Genomic DNA, 26,749 nt, shown 5'->3' with positions numbered 1-26,749 from the left:
ATTTCCATGAATTCCCTCTGACTCATCTTCCATCTTTCTCTGGGACATTTTTGTAGCCTCCCTTGTTTGCACATTTTTCAGTCTAATCCCTCCCTGACACATACTTATGCAATGACCTCGCTTTCTCAACCCAAGGGATCACCCAATAGCTGCCTGATCCTGCCTTCTAGCCCACTTCTCAAAGAGTTGGTCACAAAGCCTCAGGAAGGGTAGGACCAGGTTAGCATCCAGGCATGTGCTGAGACTGAAGACACTTGTAATGTCTCTGCAAGTCCTTGACTTTTATCCCTCTCATTTGGTGGCTTTCTGGGAATGTGTGCAGGGTTAGAGCAGTCAGATCACATGAATACATGCTTAGGGCTGACATCTACAACCTGACTGGTGTGTGGAGTCAGGACTGAGGCTAGACAGGCTGAGTGCCATCTGAACTGACTCAAGATAATGGCAGTATGTCCCTCTATCCAGCTGGACATACACTTGGCATTGCCTGGGGTTTGGGCAAGAGTTGGCTGGGGATACATCTTTGGTGATGACAAAGTCTTTGGGAGATCCTCAGCATGGCAGGGAAGTCAGGCTAAGCAGAGTGTTATGGATAATCGTGATAGCCATGTTAATGCCATTCTCAAGTCTAGCAAGGATGGGTGAATGAAGATAGAATGAATATTTTGCACAGTTTTTAGAAAGACATAGGGAGGAACTGCAGGGTCAGATTTGGGAGTAAAGCTAAGGCTGAGACTGAAGAGGCTGGAGTTCAGGATTACTGACTGGTTGTGCACCTAGTAAGGGCAGGAAGGCTGGAGGGCTGCAGGAATGATTCTGTTGATAAACAGGTGGACTCATAATCATCATGCACTGCAACTGTAGAACATAGTCTCCTGCCTTTTGTCATCTGCATAATTGTCTGGGTCAATATTGTTGACTCCCCAATAATCTCACAGACATTTGAATAAATGAGGAAGAGGCCCAGAGGAGTTAAGGGATTTCCCTCCATAGCTATTTACAGATAAATTGGGTGCTAGAATCCAGGTCTCTTGACTTCTGATTGGTGCTCTTCCAGCCTTGTCAGAGAGATACCTTCAACATAGGAGGTTGGGAACCAGAGGCATTTGGCCTGGCTGAAGAGGTAGAGTGGGGCCAATGAGAAGACAAACCTGGTCTGAAACTCTCCCTCCACAGGTCCTACTGGATGGAGAACTGTATGACCCGGCAATTCCACTCATAGATACATACTCAAGAAAAATGAGTGCATGATGGCCACCAAAACATAGGTACAAGAAAACTGACAGCATTTTTATTCATAATCATTCAACATTAGAAACAACCCAAATGTCCATCAACAGAAGAATAAACAAGCTGGAGTACATCTCTACAATGGAATAGGAACAAAGTGCTGATACACACAAAAGCGTGGATGAATTACAAAAGCATTATGGTGAGTGAAAGAGGCCAATCTCAAAAGAGTACATTTAGTATGACCAAAACCGGATTTGGTAGAAATCACGTCAGTGATTGCTTCTAGAAGCTAGGGGAGACTAAGTGGAAGCGGGTACAAGGGAACTTTCTGGGGTGATGGAAATGTTGAAATGTTCTATGTCTTGACCTGGGTCGTGGTAAAATATGTACATGATTACTTATTATATGTCGATGTAAAATATTTTACAGCTCAGCTTTTTAGGAAAGAGCCAGATGGAAAACGAAAAGAAAAGTTAAAGAGTTGAGTATGGAGGGGATGTTTCAGACTGGCTCTTGCATAAGGTGACCAGCTGTCCCAATCTGCCTGGGACTGATGGGGTTTCCTGGGGCAAGAGACTTTCAGTGCTAAAACAGGGAGAGTCCTGGGCAAACTAGGACAGCTGGTCACCCAACTCATGTGGAAGAGGGGAATTGAGAGCGAGTTCTGAATATCTGGCAGAGAGGCTGGAATCCTTCAGCCCCAGAGCCCAGGGACCACTTCAGTAGATGCAGAGAGGGGCCTGCCCAGGGGTCAGGGCAGTGGGTGTCACTGGTGACATCAGGAATATCAGGGTTGGGGAGGCATCTTTGTTTCCTGGTGCCCTCCTCAAGGTTGCTGACACTTTGGGGGTGGGAAGGGGTAGAAGTAGGGCTGCTCCTTTTGGACCCAGAGGGAAAAGACCTGGAGACAGAGTTGAGGCAGTCGAGCTGTCCAGGTTCTAAGCATCACGGTTTCTGCACTGGGCTCTGAGGAGATTCTCAGCCAGAGTATCCTGGCCTCTTCCTCCCTCAAATGTCGGGCCAAGCAAATAGCAAAGCAATGCATCGATTCTGTGGAGATGTGGGGGCCATTGGAGACAAGCACTGTTGTACCTCTTCACCTCCACACTTGTCACAAGCAGGGACTGTCCCCTCCCCACTTTGCTTGCCACACCCGCCATGGCTTGAGCTGGGGTGGGGAGTGGTCTTTATCTTCTTTAGGAGATCCTGGCTGATTGTGCACTTGGTAAGGGCAGGAAGGCTGGAGGGCTGCAGGAACGCTGTTGATAACTAGGTGGACTTATGGTCATCATGCACTGCAACTGTAGAACATAGTCTCCTGCCTTTTCTCATCTGTATAATTGTCTGGGCCAATATTGCTCCCAATATTGGGAGGGGCTCTGCAGTCCTCCACTGAGGCCCAAAGTGGATTCTGATGGAGAGATTGCCAATAGGGTTGGGCAAGTTAGGTGCACAGAAGGGAAGGCAGGGTACTGGCAGCAGCAGCCAGGGAGGACGGGCTCAGAAATTCTCATAGTGGTGCACGAAGTGGGCTTGGTCCTGCCTGTTGACGAGCTGACAGGCCTTCTCTACATTCTTGGTCATTCCCGGAGGGCCACAGCTGAACACCCCAATCTTGCGCACCTGTCAGGAGATTGGAGAGAGAGGGGGGCCTGCAGCCTGGAGGTGCTCACTCTCCTTGGAAAAAGCTGCTTCCTGAGCCTGGCTGGAATGACCAGGGCTTCAAATCCAGGCCTTGAGGAGGAGGCTTAAGGTGGAGGGGGTGGAAGTCCCCCTTTAAGACCTGACCCCATCCTAGGGCCAGGCAAGCGGGTGGAGTTCTCTGCTCAGAACAGAGCGGCAGGGTGCTTCCGGGCCAGGATGTCCTGGCAGGGGAAGGCCAGAGTCCCAGGGTGGGAGGGAGTGGGACTGACCTGTGGGTGGACCTCCTGCAGGGAGTTGAAGAAGGGCTCGAAGGGGGGACGGCCAAAGTGGGTGATGGAGCGCAGGCCCGTGAACAGACTCCGGTTCAGCACCTTCTGGAAGTGCCGCTCGCAGATGTACTGGGGGCACAGGGGCAGGTCAGACCAAAGACAATTAGGGCCAGCACTCAGCCCGAGCCAGCCCACATAGCCCAGGAGACAGAGACTGGGGAGGGGAGGGAGCTGGAGGCTGAGGATCAGGGCCACCAGCTCTGTGCCTCCTGCCAGCTCAGCCTGGCCATCCACCCACCTGCCCAGGCCATCCTGCCTTATGCTGCCAATCCATCTGCCCACCAAGTTGCCCTGCCTGGTGGGCCCTGACATACCAGCATGGTGGTCCTGAGGTCGAACTTCTCAGCCAGCTGGGTGATGTAGATGTGCACAGACACCAGGTCCTGGTGGTCGTTCTCCTCCACCTCTCGGATGATGTCAGCCAGCCACTCAAACTGACGCTGGGTCCGTGTCACCCAGATGAAGTAGATCTGGGGACACATGGTTGCAGCTCAGGACTCAGCTCAGCCTCCCTACATCCCAGGTGCCTTCACCTGAGAGGCTGGAAAGCCCCAGACCACCTGCAGACACCGAAGCTGTGGCAGGACCCACCAGCCTGATCCCAGGCTTCCAACTGACAGGTCCTAGCAGAGGCCCATCTGGCTACACCACCACCGTCCTTCCAAGTTTGGCATCTCAACCACTGGGTAAGAATGACCCCTTCAGACTCAGTCCTGGAGCCAGGAACTTTCTCTCATGCTCCACCACTGTGATGTGGGGACACAATTCGGCCACCTATGCCCCATTTGATGAATGAGGGAGGGATGCTCACCTTCTTACACAGCATTTGGCTGCCCAAGGATGACTTGAAGACAAGGTCTTTGAGGATGGAGGCAAAGGGGGTGACCCCAATGCCCCCTCCCACCAACACTGACACCTCAAATTTATGCCACTCCTGATGGCCCTCTCCAAATGGTCCATCAAGGTACAGCTGCCAAGAGAGGGGGAGATGAAATGAGCCTGGCCCTGCCCCAGCTCTGAGGCCAGAAACGGAGACACAGGCAAAGGGAGGATACAGAACATCCTAGTCTTTTCTGAGGCACCCCAGCCCTCTCCCAGGCTGGCTTTGGGATGGCTGGAGCTTCTAGTCTCAGGATGGGGAAGGGTAGAGATCCTCTGCCAGTGCCAGAGGCCCAAAAGCAGGGTTCCCGGTGACAGGCACCTTCGGGTATCCAGCACGGCCATTGCCCCTCGGGCCTGAGTAGATCTCCCTGAGGCGAGTGGTCCAGGGCCCCACTGCCCGGATGTGCAGGCTGAGTGTGTCCTCATGGGGCGCAGAGGTCAGTGTGAAGGGGTGGTACTCGGTGGTCCCCAGAGCCAGGCAAGCGATCCGCACCCACTGCCCTGACTTGTACTCAAAGCCCTGAGGCCTCTGGAATTGCAGGTAGGTCACTCCTGGAGGTCATAGACAGGGAAAAGCACAGATCAGAAGGCCTGCTCCTGGTACCTGAGGACTGACAGGCGCCTGTCCTCTCCACACGCCTGAGGCCTGGGGAGTAGTCACATGGTCTAAACAGGTGGGGCTCCTGGGGCTGGGAGTAGGAGGGTCCCCTTCTCTGTTTTCCAGGTAATGCAAGGGCTGGGTTTCTCCGCTCCCCTCTTCCAGCCCCTCTCCTCCTCTCTACTCCCTCTTCCCATGGAAGGCCCAGTCCTCACAGCACTGCCTTGAATACCAGCCTGCTGGGTAAAAGGACTCAGGCTCACCAAGGACCATCTCAGTGGCTATCAAACCTCCATTTGAGGGTTACCTTTCTACACACCTCCTGTACTATCATCTATCTAATGCTTTTCTTTAAATCAACTACCTTTTCCGATTCAATTTGTCTTGGCAGGGAACTTTATTGCTAAGGTAAGTGGAAAACCAGTATCATGTGTTCCATGTAGAAAACAACATATTTTGTTACCAAATTTTAGCTGGATACTGTTTGTTATCTGACCATAGCTGAGTCTCAGGCCTGATCTCTCTGTTAAAAAAAGGAGATTAGCAAGTGCTGGAGAGTAGAAAGGCATACTAACTCCACGCTGAGACTTTGTCCCTAAGTAATCTCAATTGAAATAATATTGCAGTGACATTAATTTTTTTACAATGTGAGTCCTGAAGGTTAGACAGTCCTGGGATACAGAAAATCATCTTTTGCCACCCTCTATGATGATACCAATCCCGACTTTGGCCAACGCTGACTCTCAACAACAGGCTGGCAATCTGGGCATCTGTCTGTCTCTGAGAGAAGGAACGGGACAGGCATATGTGGCTTCCTGCCCTGCGCTTCCCTGTACCCAGGTCACATGTGTGGGGGCCTTTCCCATCCTCAAACCCCTCTGTATGCACCATCAGCCGCCTCTTCTCAGGGTCACTTCTCACCATCTGCAAGTCTCCAGGGAGCTAAGCACAGCCCTTCCTGGTCTACTTCTATCAGGAAACCTTCAGGAATCTCCGAGAGTGGTTTTTTTTTGTTTGTTTTTGGACACAGAGTCAGAGGCAGTAATGGGGTCAGGAGGCCTGGTGAGCTGTCTCCCCACGTCTGAAGATTTGACCTCCGTTACTCCCAACCCATGTCAGGCAGGGCCTAGTACCTGAGGGCAGCAGCTCCGCCTTCACCACGCTGATCTCCACCTTCTTCCGGCTCAGGCTCACCAGCTTGTCACCCCCATAGATGATTGCCGGGACCAGGAAGTAGATGTGGAAAGTGGGCAGCTGGATCAGAGCATAGCTGCCGTGGATGATGAGCTGGAGACATGGCCAGTTAGTACAGCTCAGGCCCAGCCAGGCCCCTTCCCGGCACCCCCTCTTGCCCAGGCAGTAGGCCTGTGCCGGGGAGATAGGGCTAAGGTCTGGGGTCTTAAATCTCAAGGTCTCATTCTGAGATCTTGGATCCAAGTCTCCCTCCTTCACCTTCCTGTCCCATCCTGAGCTCCCTGCTCCATGGGCTGGCCCAGGGAAGTCCCTCACCAGGGCATAGAGCAGGATGTAAAGGTGGTGGGTCAGCCAGAAGCCCCGGAAGCTGCGGCGGCGGAAGTGGTGGGAGGCAAAGACATACATGATGGCCAGGACCAGGAGCAGAAGCACCCCTGTCATACCTGGGGGCAGGAGGACAGGGCCAGTGAGTAGTCTCAGGACTTCAGCTTGGGCTGAAAAGACAATGGCACATTCCCCTATCCTGCCCTCCTTCCTCTCTCATCCCTCCAGGGCCCCCAGAAAAGACTGCCTGGAGGGAATGGAGCTGGGGCTTGTCCTGAAGGCTAGAAACAGACCCCATGGCCACTATAGACAAGTGGGTATTCACAGAGAGATGGAGACAAAAGCAGAAGTCCTCAGACAGAACCCCCAGATCCCACATTTCCTACCTGGGACGGTCTGGAAGAACCACCAATAGAACTTCTGGGGAAGCTTGGACCTGGGGGGCAAAGGCACCTTGAGCCTCTGGCTGGGGCAGGAGGGGCTCCAGCACTGTCACACCACAGCATGACTCCTTTCCTGCTGGCCCTGACTGCTGAGGGTATGGGGCCTCCACCCAGATGGTCAGGGATCCCTCCAAGGAACTTGGCACCCAGCCGTCCACGGTTCCACCCTCTGCACTCAGCAATTTTTCCTTCTGCGTTATCCTGAACTCTCTTACTGTGGTTGACCCCTGCTTCCCTGAGTCCCTGGTTCATTATTCTGTAAGCTCCATAGGGCAGAGATTTTTGTTTCATTCACTGCTCTATCCCTAGGCTTAGAACAACACAAGGCACACAGCAAATCTCGGTAAGTAGTTGTTGAATGACTGCACGTATCTTGACACCCCTATTCTGGCATCTGGGTGGACACATGGGACACACTCCATAAATGTCTGCCCAGTGAATGGATAGAAGGCAGAGATGGCAAGCTGTGTGTCAGGCATATATGAGAAAGGGTCTCTGACTTCATTTCCCAAACACCTTTCCTGGCCAATCACAGCCAGCTTCCTTCCTGAGGGCAAGAAGTTTACCTTTCAGCTTCCCCCAGGGGACTAGCTTAGCACTGAGCTTCTTGCTGAGTGTCTGTGACTGTCGATTTCTTTTTTTCTTTTTCTTTTTCTTTTTTTTTTTTTAAAGACAGGGTCTTGCTCTGTTGCCCAGGCTGGAATGCAGTGGTACTGATCATGGCTCACTGCAACATCAAACTCCTGGGCTCAAGCAATCCTCCTGCCTCAGCCTCCTAAGTAGCCAGGACTACAGATGTGCACCACAATGCCCCACTAATCTTTTTACTTTTTCTACAAATGGAGTCTCACTTTATTGTTCAGGCTTCTCTGGAACTCCTGGCCTCAAGCGATCCTCCTGCCTCAGCCTTCCAAACTGTTGGGCTTACAAGTGTGAGCCACTGTGCTCTGCCGATTTCTTTTTCTATTATACCCTTAGGCCCGCCCTGTGAGTCCCAGGAGAAACCTTCCCCAGAACTGACCCATCATTCACAAAGACGTTGGGGAATATGCAGGCCAGCAGGCTGAGGGGGCTGACTGAGAAGATGTAGACATTGACTGCGTGGCCAGCACTGTGCAAAACTGAAAGAGACAGACCCTGTTAGAGATGCCAACCAGGACAGACTCTGCCTCCGATCCCGAGGGAGAGGAGGCATGGGGAGGAGAGATGGAGGTATAAGGAGTTCCATCTCCCCACTGTTTCCCCCAACTAAACCCAGGGTGCTGCAGCAAAGAGGAAAAAGCCTGGGAGTCACGTACTAGCCAGGACAACAGCAGCCATGGCGATCCAGCGGTGGAAGTCCACCGCGGCGTCAAAGGGCACATAGCGGTTGAGGAAAGTCTCTCGCAGGAAGGTGATGAGGTTGCGGCACATGGTGAGCAGGATATAGGAGAACATGAAGGAGACGCTGGCCGCCGTGCCCCGCGACAGGATGATGCCCACGAGGGTGGTCTGTGCAATGCCCGAGGGTGGCGAGACAAAGCCATAGTCTGGAGCCAGAGTGAGGTTAGATCAGCTTGGCACAAGAGGCCAGGGTCCTGAGCCCTGGGCTCTCCTATGCAGACTCTTAGGATCAGAGGGCTTTTCACTCCTCTCCAAGGGTCGGGGCCTGCTCCCTGCCCACTGCCCACAGCCTGGAACTCTTACAGTAAGCACGATCTGCAAACACGCCAACACTGATGGCTGAGAAGATTGCGACACACACGATGTGCCTCCGGTAGTTCTCCACGAAGCGCTTGTACTGCTGCAGCTTTTGGGCTAGGAGGCCTCGCTGCGTCTTCTCTTGCAGCGCCTCCGTGTACAGCCGGGGAATGGGCACCGCTGCCCTATAGCAAGGGGAGGCAGGGCAGCAGTGTGGTAAGGGCCCTCTGGCCTTCCCTTAATGCCACCCCATGAAAGGTGACCTGGGGATCGGGCAGGCATCAGGACGGGCCACAACAGATGAAGGGAAAAAAGCAATCTGCGGACTTCTTACTCCTCCAACCCTTGACTTCCACCTTTGCTCCATCCACCCACTCGCTGTCTCCCTGCTACTCCCCCTCCTCCTGTCTGTTCTATCCTTCTTTCTTCCTGATCCCAGCACAGGCCTCAAGGCTGTGCCCAAAGCAGGCAGAAGCCAAGAGACCCCTTACTATCATCCTGTTGAGCCAGGACCCTTGCCTGAAGAACGGGGTGCAGAGGTTGGAAGAGGATGAACAGTCACTCAACGCTATAACCCCCCAGTCAGGTCAGGAACAAAAATGGAATGAGACTCAGGATGGTCCCTTATATGTCAAGGATATGTAGATGGGGCCTAGGGACCCTGAGACTTCTCTCCATGTCTCTTTGGGCCCAGGGATTTGGGAAACACTCACTTTTTGCCAAACCTCTTCTTCAGTCCAGGGCCTCCCAGCTCTGGGGCTCCTGAGGCAGGTGGCCCCAGTCCCTGGGGGTGGGAGCTGAGAAAAAGAAATGGGGCTGTTCTCCCCTTGTCTTTGCAGCCAGGAGAAGAACTTCCAGGTCAGAGCATGGGGTAGAGGTAGGGAGTGGCTCCTGGGACCAGGCAGGGGGCAAGGTGCAAAATGAATTAATAGGATCTCATGATTTGTTTTGTAGAATGATTCTGGCCTGGAGTGGCAGGGAGAGAGCCAAGCATCCGAGCAGCATAGGGTGAGAGAGGCAGCTGGAATTTTTGTGCTACCAAGAGCTACTTTCAAAGGGCAAATGCCTGATTTTACCCGAGGCTGATCAGCCAGTCCTACTCCCTTCATTTCTCTGCAGGGGGCTCAGCCAGGCCAGCCTGCCAGAGCCCCATTCCTGCTCACCGCTCCCCAGGTGTCCGAGTAATGAATGAGACTCGACAGCTGATGTTTTGTTTAAAGATATCTCTAATACCTAGAGAAGAGAACAAGAGGCAGGACTGGCTTCCTCACAAGGGCAGTGGGGTAGGATAGGAGACTGTACCCTCCTCCCTTCTGGGAAAGTCATGTCCAGATCTCTGACTCCAGTCCTGTTTCCCTCCTTCCCCACACTAAGCACTCACTGTGCACAGGGCAGACAATGTAACAACTTTGCGCAAGAAAGGGAATGTCCTCTTAGGTGGATCCAACCCTGCAGGTCCTTTGTGTAAAAGAAACAATGCCTCTTCCTCTGGCCAGATACATCCTAGACCAATGCCCGTGGCTTTGAGCAGTGTGTAGGATAGATTTCAACCTGCTCCTTGATCTCAGTGGGCATCCTTGTGCAGTAGACAACTTGCACACCTACATGTGCCACCCCAATTACATGTGCTTGGTTCTGTACTAGGTACCAAGGACTCAGAAAAGAATAAGCCCTGGGCCCTGCCCACCGGGAACTCTCATTTTGAGGACATGCCCCCCTCCCTGACACCAACCATTCCTCACACACTCACCACCTCCACCTCCACCTTTGACACAGAGCTGCGTGAAGCGGAGCTCGCTGTCATGGTCCCGCAGCATGAAGTGAAAATCCTCCCATGTCAGCTCCTCCTTGTCCTGGAATCCTGACTCCCGGAACATGGACTCCACCACCTCGGCCAGCTGGGCCTTGGACAGGCAGTTGTTGGAGATCTCGATGAAAGACCTGGAGGAGGACCAGAGACACAGCAGCCTGTCACCCAGCAAGGTCAGGCTTGGGTAGGTTCAGGGTGGGGCAGGCCCTGGATTATCTAATGTGGTTACCAGTGACCCGGAAAATGGCACTGAGAAGGCACTCATCCAGCCTGCAGCTGACACTAAGCTGGGTGGGGTGGCCATGGACTCAAAAGGCAGAACAGAATTGAAAGTGACCTTGACCAATTAGAGAAAGCAGCCCTCAAACAGGGGGCACCTACAACTGGGAAGATAGTCCACTGAGTGCAGGGTTGTGTCCAGGGTGTGCATGGCCCTCTCTCGTGGCAGGCTCTCTGTCCACTCTCTTTCGTTGATGCCTCCCACATCACCCCTGGGCTCCCCCTTTCATAGTCCAGTGGGGGCACCAGGCAGTAGGGTGCCAGGGAGGGACCTAGCTGCAATGCCACTGCTTCCTTGTGCCAACACCCTGGGCACAGGTGGGAACATCTCCATGCCCAACCTGATAGCACCCACAGTGGCACCTGCAATAGCCAAGCTCTATTCACAGCTTGTGCCTCGGGACGGAAACAGACACACTATGCAAGTTTGTGTAGGTCCGGCAGCAATGCTGTGCCATGCTGGGCCGGTACAACACAGCAAGCACAGCCATCACATTAAAAACATCGTCCCTCCGACAGTAAGCAAGATACACACTGAGTTACAGGACAAGAAGGTGGGAATTCGCCAGGTGCGGCAGCCCACACCTGTAATCCCAGCACTTTGGGAGGCTGAGGCGGGCTGATCACCTGAGGTCAGGAGTTCGAGACTAGCCTGGCCAACACGGTGAAACCCCATCTGTACTAAAAATACAAAAACTGGCTGGACTTGGTGGCTCACACCTGTAATCCCAGCTACTTGGGAGGCTGAGGCAGGAGAATCACTTGAACCTGGGTGGCAGAGGTTGCAGTGAGCTGAGATCATGGCACTGCACTCTAGCCTGGGTGACAGAGTGACTCCGTCTCAAAACAAACAAACAAACAAAGAAGGTGGGAACTCAGCCCTTGGAGGCAGGGACCCTCTCCTAGATTCCCTTGAGCCTCACCTGGGGCTGGGCCTGCAATGACATACCCAGCGAGCTACAGACCGCAATAGCTTTGCCCTTTTAGAAGCCCTTGTCCGGTCAGGGTATCTGGACTATATGAGGAATGTAGCAGTTAAGGTGAATGCTTAACGCAATGTTAAGGCTTAACAGGATAGAAAAATTACAATAATGTGGGCTGTTACATCTATACTTTGTATTCATTTGCTCACTTATTTCATTTTGTCTTACTCAGTTATGTATGAAATGCCTGCACTGTGCCAATCACAGTGTGGAGAAGCTGGATTCAACAGGGAACAAGCCCTGCCCTTATGGCATGGAGGCGAGCTGTGTTACTGACGCATTCATTGTCTTCAGGAATGAGAAGCACAAAGCTGTTTTTTTACCAGCACAACAAAACCAGAAATGGCTTAAGATGCAGGAAGAAAGAATGGTTGGAATATGGAGAAGCCTTCCACGTTTCTGTTCCTGACTATCATAGTGATAAATATTGGAGCAGCGACCAAGGTCATCCATTCACTGTTTCATTGGGTAAAGCACAGTGTTGGGCATGCTGTAAAAGAGTTCACAAAGATCCAAGGGCACCCAAAAGGGATTCGTGGATTTTTGTTGTTGGCCATATTGGTGTTGGGTTTTCGTTTTTGTTTTTTAACCAGGGAGACTTTTCTGGCTGGTGTTGACAGTCCAGACAGAGACTCTCCTAGAGGCAGAAGCCAGTCACGTAAACATTTAAAGGTGGATGCTCTGAGAGTTTAGGATGTAGTGTCTAGGCCACCTCTCAACACAGATGACCACATAGCTTCTTTGCCAGCCCTCCTCTGACTCAACCTGTTTTCCTGTTTGAAACACACCAGGAAGTCTCAGGATTAGAAAGGCACACCCCATACCGCATCATGGTGAAGAATTCGTCCTTGGAGAGGAAGCCATTCTCATCCAGGTCATACATGGTAAACATTAGACGGGACTTATCCTCTGGGGAGCCTGGGAAGAGAAAAAGGGATGCAGGTCATCTCCTTGCTGAAAGATCCCTAGATTCTTGGATAGCCTGGCACCTCCCAGCCCCCTACCTTTCATGAAGACCACCAGGATATCTAGGAACTCTCGGAAGGACAGGTAGCCATTGCCATCCTTGTCAGCCAGAGAGAACATCGACTCCACAAACATGTCCTGGGGTTTGAGGCCCAGGGACTCGGCAAACTCGGCCCTGCTCAGCTCACAGGTCAGGGCCTCCCGCACCTTCTGGGAGGAGTCCAGGGGTAGGGTCCCTGCGTCGGCCTGGTTGATGTCCAGCACCTGCACTTGGGCAGCAGCAGAGGGAGGGAAAGAGAAGGAGGTGAAGCCTATGCTGGAAGCAGTTCAGTGACCCTTTACATCTCCCCAAAGTCCAAATCAGAAAGGCTGAACCCTGAAGGTTCTCCTGATCCTTAGATATACTGACTGGGGCCTCTGTTGTCCTAGAGATGGGGGAATCAAATCTCTAGCAGCCTGCCCATTTCTCCCTGGGCCCAAGAACCGGAAACTTCATACAGTGAGCATGGTGCTGGGGTATGGAAGGGGAAGTGCAAAGTTGAGGGGAATGAAAAGTGAGAAAGCCTACACTGGGGACAGAAGGTGTAGAGACATGATGGTAGACAGGCAGGAAGGGGCTGGGGCTGTGCTCTCTTGCCAATTCAGATAAGGCTGCCATGTGCCTATGATTTGTCCATTGTGCAAAATGTTTAAAAGTCACATGTGACAACCATTTATTGTTTTTTGTTTGTTTGTTTGTTTGAGATGTAGTCTTGCTCTGTCACCTAGTCTGGAGTGCAGCGGCAGGATCTCGGCTCACTGCAACCTCTGCCACCGGGGTTCAAGCGATTCTCCTGCCTCAGCCTCCCAAGTAGCTGGGATTACAGGTGCCCACCACCATGCCCAGCTAATTTTTGTATTTTTAGTAGAGATGGGGTTTGACCATGTTGGCCAGGCTAGTCTCAAACTCCTGACCTTAGGTGATCTGCCCACGTCGGCCTCCCAAAGTGCTGGGATTACAGGCATGAGCCATTGCACCTGGCCACAACCATTTGTTAAATGCCTACAACTGACCCAGCACTTGGGCCAATAAGCACTGTACATAAAACAATGTTTTTCAAACATAAGAGTGTATCCGAATCATCTGGAGAGCTTGTTAAAACACAGATTGCCAGGCCCCACCCACAGAGTTCCTGGTTCAGTCTGACTGGGTAGGTGCTTTTCTAACATGTTCCCAGGTGAGGCTGATGCCCTTGGGTCCAGGGCCCAACCTCTGTGGACCACGCATGTAGATGATCTCACCGAATCCTCACAACAATGCAGTGGGATGGATACAGTTTTCATCACTGTTTTATAGATGAGGAAACAGAGATACAGAACAGTGATAATGTGACTTGCCTAAGGTCACAGAGCTAAGTAAAGTGGCAATGCCAGGATTCACGCAAGACTATTTCTCTCCAGGCCAGAGTGGAAGCTTAGTTCACCCACAGGGTGTTCTATCCAGCCCAAGTTTCCTCCATTTCTGGGGCTGGGCCCATCTCCAAAAGGCACAGATCCTGGCACCTGAGCAAAAAGGTGTCTGAAGAAGATCTCCAGGATGCGTTCCCGCTGCTGCTTTGTCACAGCCTTCCTCAATAGCTCCTTCTCACTCATCTCAGCCACATGGAGGCCCAGAGCCCAGCGCACACAGAAGCCCCGTAGTTGCTGCACAAAGTCGCCCCGTTCCTCTTCAGAGCTAAACAGCAGCACCTGGGTGGGAGGAAGGCGGCACCGACGCAGGGAGCTTGCTGGACCTTCTGCTTCAGCCTCCCCTCAACGGATCTTGGGTTGAGGGGAGGGGAGAAAAGCTCCTTCCCATCCATCCAGGCTGGGGCCGGGTGTGTGACCGAAGGGGGCCGGGTTGAGTCTGGGGGCCTCTGAAAGGAGCCCCTCTCCCCAGCAGCAGCTGTCATAGGTGAGGTCTGTAGCTGAGGTGGCCTCGCTTGTGATAATGGAGTCGTGTGAGGGCAGCCCAGGCCGGGGAGGCAGGACGAGCCATACCAGGTCATACTCCTTGGGGATCTTGAGCAGCAGGGTGCGGCATCCTCGGTTGCTGGACAGGATGAGGTTGACCTGCTGCAGAGGCTGCAGCTGGACCACGCGGAGCACAGTGAGACGCCTGTTCAGGACCTGCAGACACCTGTCTGGCAGCAGCTGGATGATGATGGGACTGCTGCTCTCCTTGGGGCCTGGCCACTCCATCGCTGGGGAAGGGAGGATTGGGCTGAGTAGTTCAGTAGATGTCCCCAGGTCCCTGCCTTCAGGTCAATTCCACTGTGAAGACCCTAAAGGCGCCCTGGCTTTCCTCTCACTCTGTAACTTGGTTCTTTTTCCCAGACTCCTGTCTCTCCCCTCCCCGCTCCCTTCTCCCTCCTCTGCCCAGCCCCTTCTCACCTGGCACTCCATCTTTGGCTGCTTCCTTCTTCACGCTCTCTTTGCCTTTCTTTTGTAGTTTCTTGCGTTCTCGGCCCCGGAAATAGGCCACCACTCCAGAGAGAAGCAGACTCACTGAAGGGGATCAGAAGGAGCCAGTGAGGAGGGAGCTCCTCGCCTAGAGCTTCACTGTGGCTTCGGCTATGGCCCCTCCCTTCCAGAGGTTCCTTGAGCCTGGTCTGAAACGGTACCAAATAGCCAGCCCCTCAGGCCAGCGGGAAACAAGGGGCAGGGCCAGTCTGCAGAGAGGCTGCCTAAGAGCTCACCTAAGGGAAGGCAGCAGAGAGCAATGATGGTGATGGCAAAACCAGGGCTGCTGCCCTCAAAGAAGTCAAGCACAGTCAGGGGTGCACACTGGGGCAGGTCGCTGGTTGTGAGCTGATTAGGCTGAGGGCAGGGTGCACCTGAGGGAGAGGGCATGGAAGATCTCAAAGTCTGAGGATCCCACTGCATGGCCAGACCTCTTTCCCCTCTAACCTATAAAGGATCAAGGTATCATCTGTCTTCCCCAGGCCCACCTCCCTGAAACTGTCTCCCTCACAAAGTCCCCATCCACATCCTGTTTCTTGGCATCTACCCCATCCACCCCTTGTTGACTGTAGGGTGCAACTTGTGTGCTCGTTGAGGTCCCTGGTGTGGGAGCCAGCCAAATGCAGGCCTCCTAGCCCAACACAGAAGGTGCCTGGCTCCCTGGACAGCACCAAGTGATTCCACCGCACCCTCAATCTTGATCCTTCTCTGGCCACTGTCACTCACTTGTGTTCTCCCAGGGCACTCACCTTTATGCCAGACAAAAACATTGGGCTGCAGAGCACTGGGGTCAACATTGATAACAGCGACCAGCACGTCCCGCAGGGTGGTATTTCGGATTTCTTCAATCTCCTTCTTGGAGAACAGCCTAAGTTGGAGGAAGTAGAAGTCACTGGGATGGGAAGGGAATGCAGGCCTCCAGCAACCCCAGACCCAAGGAGCCAGGTGAGAAAAGAGACCCTGAGGGGCCAGGTGCAGTGGCTCATGCCTGTAATCCCAACACTTTGGGAGGCCAAGGTGAGTGGAGTGGATCACTTGAGGTCAGGAGTTCGAGACCAGCCTGACCAGCATGGTGAAACCCCGTCTCTACTGAAAAAAAAAAAAAAAAAAAGGAGCTGGGCATGTTGGTGCATGCCTGTAATTCCAGCTACTCGGGAGGCTGAGGCAGGAGAATCACTTGAACCTGGGAGGTGGATGTTGCATTGAGCCAAGATCACGCAACTGCACTCCAGCCTGGGTGACAAAGCTAGACTCTGTCTCAAAAAAAAAAAAAAAAAAAAAAAAAAGAAAGAAAGAAAGAAAAAGAAAAAGAAAGAAAGAGAAAAGAAAAGAAAAAGGGATCCAGAGGGGTTAGGAAGGGTGTGGTGGACTGACTAGGAATCAAGGGCTCATAAGGGCTGTCTAAGGCCAGACAGAAGGTCTAGGGCCCAGGCTGAGGAGGAATCTGAGGTGGGGACCCAGGCAAGCCTTACCCATTCCTGGTGTTCTCAAACCAGTAGCGGTCACCATCCCGCAGCCGTACAAACTGGTCGAGGACAATGGCGCTGAACAGGGGTCCAGGGTCCCCATGGCTCTCCAGGAGCCCCCCAGGGAGCAGCTCTAGCTGGGATAGGTCCTGGTTGTACAGGGCAGCTGTGGCCTTCAGCACCTGGGGCACCACAGAAGGGGTGAGTGTATGTTTGCTGAGGAGGGCAGCCACTGTTGCCCCATCCCTGGGACGTAGGACCCCAGCAACTGCCTGGCTTGTTGCTCAGACCTGATTTCCTCTTCCTAGGCAAGCCCCCTCAGGCAGGACAAGTCTGGTGGAAGGATCAGTGTGTCCCTACCCATGGTAAGACCATGGTCAGGTGCCCGAGGATTGTATCCTGTGACTATCACCAGCCTGCCTGACCTCAATGATTAGCAGCTTCAGGGGCACCCAGCCCTTGGAGTGGGACCCTGCAGCAACAGGACAATGGCACCCAACCCAGAAGCCACCCTGCAGGAATGGTAAAATGCAGTGGTTAGGAATAGATTCTGGAATCATATGGCTGAATTTAAGTCCTGCCTCTACCATTTACCAACTATGTCATCAGTAAAATGGGGAAAATGATTATATGTACCTTATGATATTATTATGTAGACTAAATGAGTCAACATATGTAAAGGTTTGGAACAGTATTGCCATAGGAAAGCTTGAGCTGCCATTATTATCATTAGTATTCCTGACCTGGGGGTCCACATTAGGGTTGAGATCACTCCAGTTCCTTGGGATGTCCAGCCCAAAGGCCAGCAGGGCCTGGCTATAGCTGGGCAGCCCCATATCTCGGCCACGCTGGATGCTGCTGGCCACATAGTCTGTACGGGAGAATTTGCCAGGGCCAGGCCAGTAATCTGAAGAGGAGAGAAGACCAGACTTTGGGCTTTGTCCTCTCCACCCTTTTTTGCCCTGCAGCCTTGTATCCAACTATTAGCACTATGGTTCTTCCTTCCTGGCTACCCCCAGCGATCCACATGAGATCTGTGCCCATGCTGACCATTGTGTGGTGACCACACAGTGTCACCATATGTGATCAGGGCCAGTTTTTCCAGTAAAACCCCTCCTCTAAGACTCAAGACTGTTCTAGTCACCAAGCAGTAAATACCCTGTCCTATGCCTCCCTAATTTCAAGACAGGGCTGAATGAAAAAATTTAGAGACCTAACTAAGCACCAAAGAGATTGTGGTACCACCCCCCCATCAATACTCACAGTTAATTTAAAATAAAAGCAACACAAAACTGTAAATTAAGCAAAAAAAAAAAAAGTTCAAAGTTCATTTTCTTCTTATGACTCCTTGAAATCTCTGTTTGTATCTGTGTTCCTGCATCGTGGGTGCCCTAGTTCTGCTGTTGATGAACCCAGAAGGATCCTCAGGCTTCCTGGCCCCTTACCATCCACCCCTTCTGGCTCTGAGCTCACCCCTCAGATCTTCAACCACTATACTGTCCTCCAGCTCCGAAATCTGGGAGGCCATTCCCAGCAGCAGCTCATTCACCTCCTGGGTACTGTTCAGATTGGGGTTCTGGAAGTAAACAATGCACTCAAGATAGGCTCTAGGGCCCCTACCCAAAACTCAGTCTCTCTCAGCCTGGGCCACTTTAGTACCCCAGGACAAAGAGCCCTTGGCCAGTTCCAGCCTCTCTTGAGCTGTTGTCCCCGGATAATTTCCTCTATCCTTCATCTCCCATGAACCTGGGGTAGCAACACCCAAGAACTGGGATTGTTGCTTTTCCCAGCCTGTGTGAAGACTGACCTTGACCCATCTTCCCGTGACCCTGACCCCAGTCTGACCTCCCGAATCCAGTAGTTGTTGCAGACCCTGAGAGCTTGGGAGCTTTGAAAACCCTTGTTCAGGACCTTCCGGAAATGACAGCTGGCATTTCTGAAATGGAGAACAAAGGATGTGATGAGGGAATTCAGAGAAGAGTCAAGGATGGGATTGAGTGGGCTGAGGGACTCAGTGGGGGTTCATAGGATTGAGCAGCGGCCCAGGAACTTCCTTGAACATGGCAGACATTTGGCAATGTGTGTTTACTGAAGATAGTGTGCGCTCCTAGTCCAGGTAGGGTGGAGAGAGGAGGGAAGGGAATGACTCAGCTGCTGGACAAATCCTACACCCAGCAACCAAATTTCAGCCCTTAGGAGAGCTGGGGAGATTTCCCTACTAAGCCCACACATCTTACCCCAGGGTTCTGTTTCAGGGCCCCAAATTTTTGCTTCCCATTCTCCAGTGAAACTGCAAAGGAGTGTGAAAGGCCCCAGCCTCCAAGGCAGTTCATTCTGCACCTTTCTTGGTGTGATGCCCCCTCTCTGCCAGCCCCTCCCTCACCTCATGTAGACGCCAGGGGGCACCATGGTAGAGAAGAACTGCTCAGAGGCCACCACAAATTCCGGGGAGATGCTGGGGTCTAGGAAAGGACGGTATCCTGCAGGAAGGAGATGGAGATGATAGGGAAATAGGCTCCTTGCCTCCACATCCTCCCATCACACCCACCTGTCTCCTGTCCCCTCAGGATTCTCAACACAGGTCCCCTCCCACCCCCCACTCCCTCACCTGTATACTCCGGGGGTGTTTTCTGCAGGAAGCTGGGCAGCCACTCATATACAGCGATGTTCTGAGGGGCAGAGAGAGGCGAGGGGAGGCTCCAGTTGGATGGGGCGGGGCCTGGAAGGGTCTGAGCCCAAGGACGGCTTCCAGGTGGAGATGAGGACCAGGCAGGGTCAGTCATGGGAGAAGCAACTCAAACAGGAGCGGTGTGAGGCCTGCCTCCTCAAGGAACCAGGAGATTTGGGGGAGCAGGGGGTTGGGAGGTGATAAATAATAATCACCAGCCAGATTTCTCCTCTAAACAGCGCGTGCCTCCCTATCATTTACTGGGGCTTCCCTAGACCTCGGCTGTCTGGGGAGGGGTTTCTGGGTGGAGGTTGTCCACAGATGGGGAGCTCCGTGGGGCAGCGGAGTCTCCCGTGGACTTGCTCGCGGGAGGGGAGACGTCGCGGGGCGCAGACGGCTGACCTGGTAGGTGGCGATGACCCTCTTGCGCGCGTGCTGGAACAGCTCCTCGTCCCCCCAGTCTGGGTGCTGGCGGGCCAGCCTCTGCGCGCACAGGTTGTGATAGCGGAACCAGAGCAGACCCAGCGCCTGCAGGAAGGGCTCCCGGTTCCCTCGCTCCGCCCCGAAGGCTGCATCCGACGTGGGGGCGCAGGGGAAGAGATGAGCGGTAGCGTGATCGGGGGAGCCCACACTTGCAGACCCCCAGCCGGTCCCGTCCCGCCCTGGCGGCCTCACCGTACAGCCCCCTGGGCCCGCTCTGTCCGGTGGCGGGGTCGGGCGCCGCCCACATTGGCAGGGGCTTCTGTGAGTCTCGGGGGAAGGCGGGGTCGGGCCCTGACGCCAGCTGTCCCCCGGAGAAGCTCCGCAGCGCGTCGCTCCAGGAGTGCGATGAGCCATAGATGGCGCTGCCGTCCAGCCAGCCCGTCACCTGGTTGGTCTGCGGGGCACGCGGCGGGTGAGATGGGGTGTAAGGGGGCGAGGAGGGGGTGGGCGGCGGCAGGCCAGGGAAGGCCGGGGCCTGGCGGTTGTCCGCGGCTGGGAAGTGGGCGCCCCTCCCCGCCAGGCCCTGCCAGGCCCGCAGCCTGGGTCCCAACCGACTGGGGTGCGGCCCCTTCCTGCCGCCTTCCCCTCCTCACCAGGTCTCGGGGGTTGCTGGGGCTCCGTCCGGTCTTGGGGTCCCAGCGGCTCCTCTGAAAGGGCAGCACCACGTCCCCGCGCTGGTCGGGGTCGAACACGAGGTCTCCGGGCGGGATGCGGATGTTGAGGAACTCGGCGGGGCAGCCGGGCGTTTCCACGCTCACCACGTCGGAAAGAACATGGTAGCCTGCGGGCATGGGGTGCAAATAGGTGACAAACCGTCCGAATCGCGCTCTCCCCACGGCCTGGGCGGCCTCCAAGGGTCCTCAGGTGCCAAAAGACAGAGGTCCCAGTGCCAGCTCCACCACCAGCTCTGCAGGTTAGCCCCAGGGAGCCTCAATTTTCTAATCTGCAAAGTGAGACTATAGTGAGTTCCCTTCCTATCCAATTCATAAAGCTGTTGTGAGAATCAAAATGATATAATTTATGTAGGAGTACCCCAAGTCAGTCCTCCTCCCTCTGGGCTAGGGAGAGGTAAGATGGTTACAAACACATGGTGAGGAGAGCGGTGGCTGGGGAGCTCAGTTCCCAAGAGCCATAATGGGGGTCCAGTGACACCCCTAGTTTGGAGTAAGGCGTAAGAGAAAGGGGAGTGAATATCTCTGTAACAACATCCCAAATCTCTCCGAGATGAAGGCAGTCTTGAAGTGCTGCTTAGAGAGAGAGGAAGTGGTTGGGAGTCTCGGATGGGTCTCCTGTGGACTCGCAGAGGGGATCTGGCCCCTCCCCAAGGCTGAGCAGAGCGCCAGATCAACCCCACTGGTCTCCCCCTTTGCCCTCACCAAAGAAGACCCCCAGTACGGTGCGGTTGCGGAGCGACGGCAGCCCAGCTGTGCCGTTCGTGGCTGCATCGCTGAGCCGGCGCGGGTTGGGCAGCTGCGGCTCCTGCAGAGCCTGATACACACCGTCGGCGTAATTGGCTGGTACTCGGCGCTGCAACCGGCAGCCTGCGGAGGCAGGGAGTGGGGCTCTGTCTAAGCACTCCATCCCCAAGGATCACCCAAACCTCGCCCTAAGCCTCCCTCAACCCCCATCCCCCTTCACTGACAGAACCTTCTCGCAAGGGTCTCTTGGGCCCAGGAGCGCGTAAGAGTGCGCTGTGTCGGCAGCGGAGCTGCTGGGCGCGTGTTCCCCGCATATTCTCCTCTCAGGGCCTCCCGCGCCCCTGACCTTCGCGAGCCACGGCCCCAGCACACCCGAGCCCGCAGAACGCACCAACAGCGCCACGCTCGTGATGCCTCAGGTTGTTAAACCAGCCGTCATAGCGCTGCACTTCCCAGGGCAGTGAGAGTGCGTCCTGACTGCCTGTGGGCACAGAGAAGGGCCGCCTCAGCACTACGCTCCCAGCTACCCCTCCCTGGCAACAAAGGCCTTGGCCAGTCCTTCCCCAGCTCACGGAGCGCCCCTAACGGGACCCAAGTGTCCGGCCGCACTGAGAAGTTTCCCATCCCGCTGAGCTGCGCGGCGAAATGACCTTCCAGTCTCACTCAGGGAGCCGCTTGCCGCACCTCTCTCCTCCCCACCTCCCAGGGGATCCTGGGGAACACCCCGCCGCTAGAGGAGCCTGATACTTGCCCGCTGGATCCAGGGGTCCAGTCAGAAGAGCTCCTAGGAGCATCAGTGTCTCTGGTCTTGCACGGAGCATGCCAACCCTGCAGCCTGCGGGGTGAGGGTGGGGGTGGTAGGTGGTATGGGAAGGCCACTGTTAGGGCGTCCTCTATCCCTCCCCTCTTGTTCCTACAGCCAGCACTGGAGGAGGAGCGCCAGCTGTTTCCACTTCTGAAAAGTAGCTGTTAGAAGCATCACCGAGGGCCTGCATCCAAACGCCACTCTTTACAGGACAATCGGCAGCTCTGGAGGCATTGACACTTCCCCATCCGCCACCCCATCAGAGTTAACCCTCGACCATAGAAACCCAGTGGGCAGGAGTCTTCTGGGGCATGTCAGTCCAGGGCAGGACTGGTCCAGCCTCCCAGGGTGCGCTCAATGTCTCTAATGTCTCACCTCCACCACCCGGACCCCCGCCCCCAATCCCTCAGGCTCCGCTTCTCCTCCAGGAGTCCGGCAAGGGAAAGAGGTTACTGAGTTGGGAGCTAGGGACCTGCAGCACCCTTCCACAATGAATCCCCCCTTCCCCAGTAAACTCCCCTTCTGCAATGAACGCCCGTGCATGATGGGCGAGGGCTAACGTCAGGTCCTAAACGCTGATCTAACCTGTGGTTTAGGGTGATGTTGCCTTCAGATGTCTTCTTTCCACTTAAAATCTTTGCTTCTGTGCTCTGCTTCTTGCCTTCACGAACCTCACTCATCCAGCTCCGCCGATCCTCAGCCACCGCGGCTGCACTGTGGCTTTTCTCTCTGGGTCCTTGGTCTCGCCACTGTGTGGGTGTCTGCTCAGGACAGACCTGCGCCGAGTGTGAGCATCTGGACCCAGGGCTCACCCTCCTGCTGTGGAGGTGGGGCCCTTATTTGCATAACCTCTTCCCGCTCTGACAAGCCGCTGGGCTGGGACACCCCTGCGGCACGCCGCCCACGCTACTATAAAAGGGGTCCCGCGCGACTTCCAAACTCAGGGCGAACCCGCAGAACCAGGAAAGTAACGGCTACAGACAGTGAGAAGTAGTTTCGTTCGCCGACTAGAACAACTCTCTCGGTACCAACCCCAGAGCGTTGAGAGCAGCCCACCTCCACGCTTCCTTAGCGGAGAGGCGCAGAACTGACTTCACCAGCCCACTGGATCCCGGCCTTGTACGCGAAGAGACGCCAAGGACGCGCTCTCCCGCGTCCAGGTAGCCCCACCTGGCTGGCTTGCCTGCCCCTCTGCGTGCAGCTCACGGCCAGCGTGCAGCATGACCCTGTGGAACGGGGTACTGCCTTTTTACCCCCAGCCCCGGCATGCCGCAGGCTTCAGCGTTCCACTGCTCATCGTTATTCTAGTGTTTTTGGCTTTAGCAGCAAGCTTCCTGCTCATCCTGCCGGGGATCCGTGGCCACTCGGTAAGGGTGTCCTCCTAGCTCAGGTAGAGTGGGGGAAGGTTCATGGGCAGATTGTCTCCTGAGGGACCCAGAACAGGTAAGACTGTACAAAAGCCTCCATGAATAGTCGAACTGAGGCTCAGGTGGAACGAAATCAGGAGTCTGGTGCAGCAAGCACCCCTTTCCAAGGACAGGCACAGCTCCCCATCCAGGACATCCTGGAGAAGGACCCCAGCTGGGTCACTGGGAAGACTGCTGCAGAGAATGGGCGCTCAGTCCAGTCATTCTGAGGCAGAGGCTAGGCTTCATGTACTGGAGGGTCTCCCACCTCTCCCAGGACTAAAGCTGCACTCTCATCTCATCCCGTGGGTGATGACCTTCAGGCCAAAAGGACAGATGCCAGCAGCTCAGACTGTGGTGTTCCCCTTTGCACTGGGTTGAGACGCATGTGTACGGGTGCCCTATCCTAAGGACTGAGACTCCCACCTTGGATTAGAAGTTAGAGCCAACTGGGTGCATTGTCTTAGACTTTCCCCCTCTCCCAGAACCTAGGTTGTGCATTTTTCAGTTCTGGTAGGACCCAGCTTTTCCGCATCTTAATCTGTGTGGGTTTCCCTGGACTGGTGCACCTAGGAGTGTCTGCATTCCCACCTCCTCCACTTGGAGACCAGGCCCTGTGGCCTCCCTCTTCTGAGGGAGGTGACCCCTGCATGCCTAGCACTTCTGGACTCACTGAGCCTCACCAAGCAGTGACTGGACCAGGAGACAGAACCAGGACCAGGCGCCAGACAGCTGGGGGAGTGAAGGTGGTGGAAGAGTGCCAGGAAGTGGGAGTAGGGGGAGGCACTGTTAGGGTAGATGGGAAATGGAGCTAGGGAGGTGAAAGTGCATGGTCACAAAACATTAGAAATGCCAGTAGCCCAGAAGGACTTGCAGGAAAAGCTCGCCTAACATTAGTCTCAAAGGTCTGAATATAACTAAAGATCCAGGTGAAGTGGGGTCAAGGGTGGTCTTGGGGACTGTGGTTGGGCAGGGCTCAGGCCTGACCCGGTGCCTATTCCTGCAGCGCTGGTTTTGGTTGGTGAGAGTTCTGCTCAGTCTGTTCATAGGCGCAGAAATCGTGGGTGAGTGTGTGGTGCAGCCCAAGGGGAGAGGACCAGGGTGACAAAGGAGGTGGGCAGAGGGCACCTGGGACAATAGGGAACTGGGGTTGGTTTTCTGCTCCTTCTTCCCACTCTCCAGCTCCTTCTAGGGCCCACTTTTTGGCCCTTACCATGCAACTACATTGGACCTCTAAGTCCCCATTTCTCTACAATGCCCCACCTCCCACCACCACCCCCTAATTCCATTTTCCCACCCTCTTTCCCCCACCCCACCGTGTGCCCTTCCCTACAGCTGTGCACTTCAGTGCAGAATGGTTCGTGGGTAGAGTGAACACCAACACATCCTACAAAGCCTTCAGCGCAGCGCGCGTTACAGCCCGTGTGGGTCTGCTCGTGGGCCTGGAAGGCATTAATATTACACTCACAGGTGAGGGGGCTGGGGCTAAATAAACTCCTGGGGCTGGGAGATCCCCTGGTTAGGAGAGTGTGTCAGGGATAGCTGGAGGGCCTGTCACATCCCACAAGCTCAAATAGCTTGTGGTCCTCGTGGATTTGCGTTTTCTCCAACCACTACCGAACCCATTTCTCCCGCCGAGAGCGCCACACTCCCACTTTCCTGTCTGAATCCGCTTAGTTGCGAGGTCTCCGACCGCGCGCAGCCCCATGAGCCCGCCACACCCCACAGGGACCCCAGTGCATCAGCTGAACGAGACCATTGACTACAACGAGCAGTTCACCTGGCGTCTGAGAGAGAATTACGCCGCGGAGTACGCGAACGCGCTGGAGAAGGGGCTGCCGAACCCTGTGCTCTACCTGGCAGAGAAGTTCACACCGAGTAGCCCTTGCGGCCTGTACCACCAGTACCGCCTGGCGGGACACTACGCCTCGGCCACGCTGTGGTGAGCGCTGGAGGGAAGGCTGTGTGCATGTGTGTGTGTGCCGGGAGCTGGGCCGTGTGAGCGGGAGGATGCAGACCTCGGAGGCACTGAGCAGCTGCAGCCAGACCCCACGCGCTCGGGGTGGGCATGACAGCCTCGGGGGTTAGAAGATCCACGAGGTCTGCACAGACCATCGGAATCCGGAGAGACTCCAGCCACCGCCTGGACCTCGGGAGCACGCTTCTCCCCCGGGGAATTCCCCTGCGCCGCTGCCATCCCAGCCCGTGGCTTTGGCGCTGGGGTAGGGACAAAGGGGCGCGAGGCTCTGGGAACTCCAGGGGCTGGGAGAAGCCGGCTCACGGTCGGTTCCCCCACTCCCCGGCAGGGTGGCATTCTGCTTCTGGCTCCTCTCCAACGTGCTGCTCTCCACGCCGGCCCCGCTCTACGGAGGCCTGGCACTGCTGACCACTGGAGCCTTCGCGCTCTTCGGGATCTTCGCCTTCGCCTCCATCTCCAGCGTGCCGCTCTGCCCGCTCCGCCTAGGCTCCGCCGTGCTCACCGCTCAGTACGGAGCCGCCTTCTGGGTCACGCTGGCAACCGGTGAGGACCGAGGGAATGGGCCCTGGGGGCTAAGGGTGGGGACAGGATTCATACCCGGTGTGCACTTTCCAGTTTACAGAATGAATTCACATTATCTGAATTGCCCCTCTCAATAGTTCACAGAAACAGGCACTGTTATGACCATTTTACAGATGAAAGGAGGGGGTCTTAGAAGGGGTGGGTGTCTTGCCGTGTTTCATGTAATCCAGATTAGAGGTGTGTGTAGGGCCCGGGGAGGTAATACAAGGGGTAGGCTCCAAAAGATTGAAGAGGGCCCGGGCATGGTGGCTCAAGCCTGTAATGCCAGCACTTTGGGAGGTCAAGGCAGGAAGGTCGCTTGAGGCCAGGAGTTCGAGACCAGCCTAGGCAACATAGCCCTGACTCCACATGCCTTCCTTTCTTTCCGTCCCCGCCGCCACAGGCATCCTGTGCCTCTTCCTCGGAGGGGCGGTGGTGAGTCTCCACTATGTACGGCCCAGCGCTCTTCGCACCCTTCTGGACCAAAGCGCGGAGGACTGCAGCCAGGTGAAAGGGGGCTCACCTTTTATCCTCGGCAACCCACTGCACAAGCAGGCCGCGCTCCCGGACTTAAAATTCATCACCACTAACCTGTGAGGGGGACCCAATCTGGACTCCTTCCCCAGGACCTGGGACCTGGCAGGCCGGGAAGCAGGAAAGCTCCGGGAAGGGCACTGCGCTCAGCTGGCGCTAGGCCTCCGACATCCGCAGGCACCAGGGAAAGTCTCCTGGGGAGAGCTGTAAATAAACTTTTTTCTTTTGTTTTTTAAAAACTTTTTTTTCCCCACTAATTTTCATGACTTCTCTGCTCCGGGGTCCCACGCCCTCAGGAGCTTCCCTGGGCTGGAGACAGCCTAGTACACTCTCTGCTGTGCTGTGAAACCGGATTCTCTGCGTCTAGAGACTCCAGAGTAATAGGGGTGCCCTCTAGTGAGGCCAGTGGGACCCTACCAGAGACAGCATCTTTCCGAGCCACCCCAGGTGGACGTTAGGTGGCAGTGATGAGGCAGGTCACCCACTCCCCGTCCTGGACGCCACTCAGCTAGCCCAGCTGAATGGGGTGGGAAGGAATAGCGTTTTGGAGTTGATTCACTAACTTCCCACCTGACTTCTTATGA

General features: G+C 55.0%; 2 protein-coding genes across 2 annotated transcripts; one reads left to right on the top strand and one right to left on the bottom strand.

The window, feature by feature from the left end:
- Positions 1–1,303: 1,303 nt before the first annotated feature.
- Positions 1,304–22,481, bottom strand: LOC105491076 (dual oxidase 2). Its single transcript, XM_071066925.1, has 34 exons — positions 22,272–22,481; positions 21,629–21,716; positions 21,273–21,358; positions 20,840–21,004; positions 20,057–20,244; positions 19,656–19,857; positions 19,383–19,549; positions 18,921–18,981; positions 18,696–18,792; positions 18,158–18,248; positions 17,786–17,888; positions 17,056–17,219; positions 16,319–16,494; positions 15,596–15,714; positions 15,083–15,220; positions 14,778–14,891; positions 14,385–14,587; positions 13,908–14,093; positions 12,404–12,629; positions 12,224–12,317; positions 10,078–10,268; positions 9,491–9,560; positions 9,041–9,124; positions 8,334–8,512; positions 7,946–8,176; positions 7,669–7,768; positions 6,591–6,640; positions 6,196–6,323; positions 5,820–5,973; positions 4,408–4,640; positions 4,018–4,176; positions 3,521–3,676; positions 3,147–3,275; positions 1,304–2,856 (listed from the first exon to the last, which is right to left on the bottom strand). Exons 2-34 carry the CDS (start codon positions 21,700–21,702, stop codon positions 2,734–2,736), a joined length of 4,641 nt encoding a protein of 1,546 aa, XP_070923026.1. The 5' UTR covers positions 21,703–21,716; positions 22,272–22,481; the 3' UTR covers positions 1,304–2,733.
- A 131-nt stretch (positions 22,482–22,612) lies between these two features.
- On the top strand, positions 22,613–26,722 carry LOC105491085 (dual oxidase maturation factor 2). Its single transcript, XM_011757239.2, has 6 exons — positions 22,613–23,053; positions 24,099–24,156; positions 24,428–24,562; positions 24,821–25,034; positions 25,399–25,613; positions 26,035–26,722. Exons 1-6 carry the CDS (start codon positions 22,907–22,909, stop codon positions 26,226–26,228), a joined length of 963 nt encoding a protein of 320 aa, XP_011755541.2. The 5' UTR covers positions 22,613–22,906; the 3' UTR covers positions 26,229–26,722.
- Positions 26,723–26,749: the final 27 nt, after the last annotated feature.

The sequence above is a fragment of the Macaca nemestrina genome, chromosome 7 (genome assembly GCF_043159975.1).
Source record: "Macaca nemestrina isolate mMacNem1 chromosome 7, mMacNem.hap1, whole genome shotgun sequence".
Classification (NCBI taxonomy): domain Eukaryota; kingdom Metazoa; phylum Chordata; class Mammalia; order Primates; family Cercopithecidae; genus Macaca; species Macaca nemestrina.
Note: the sequence above shows the minus strand (reverse complement) of the source record. Positions and strands in the feature narration are given on the sequence as shown.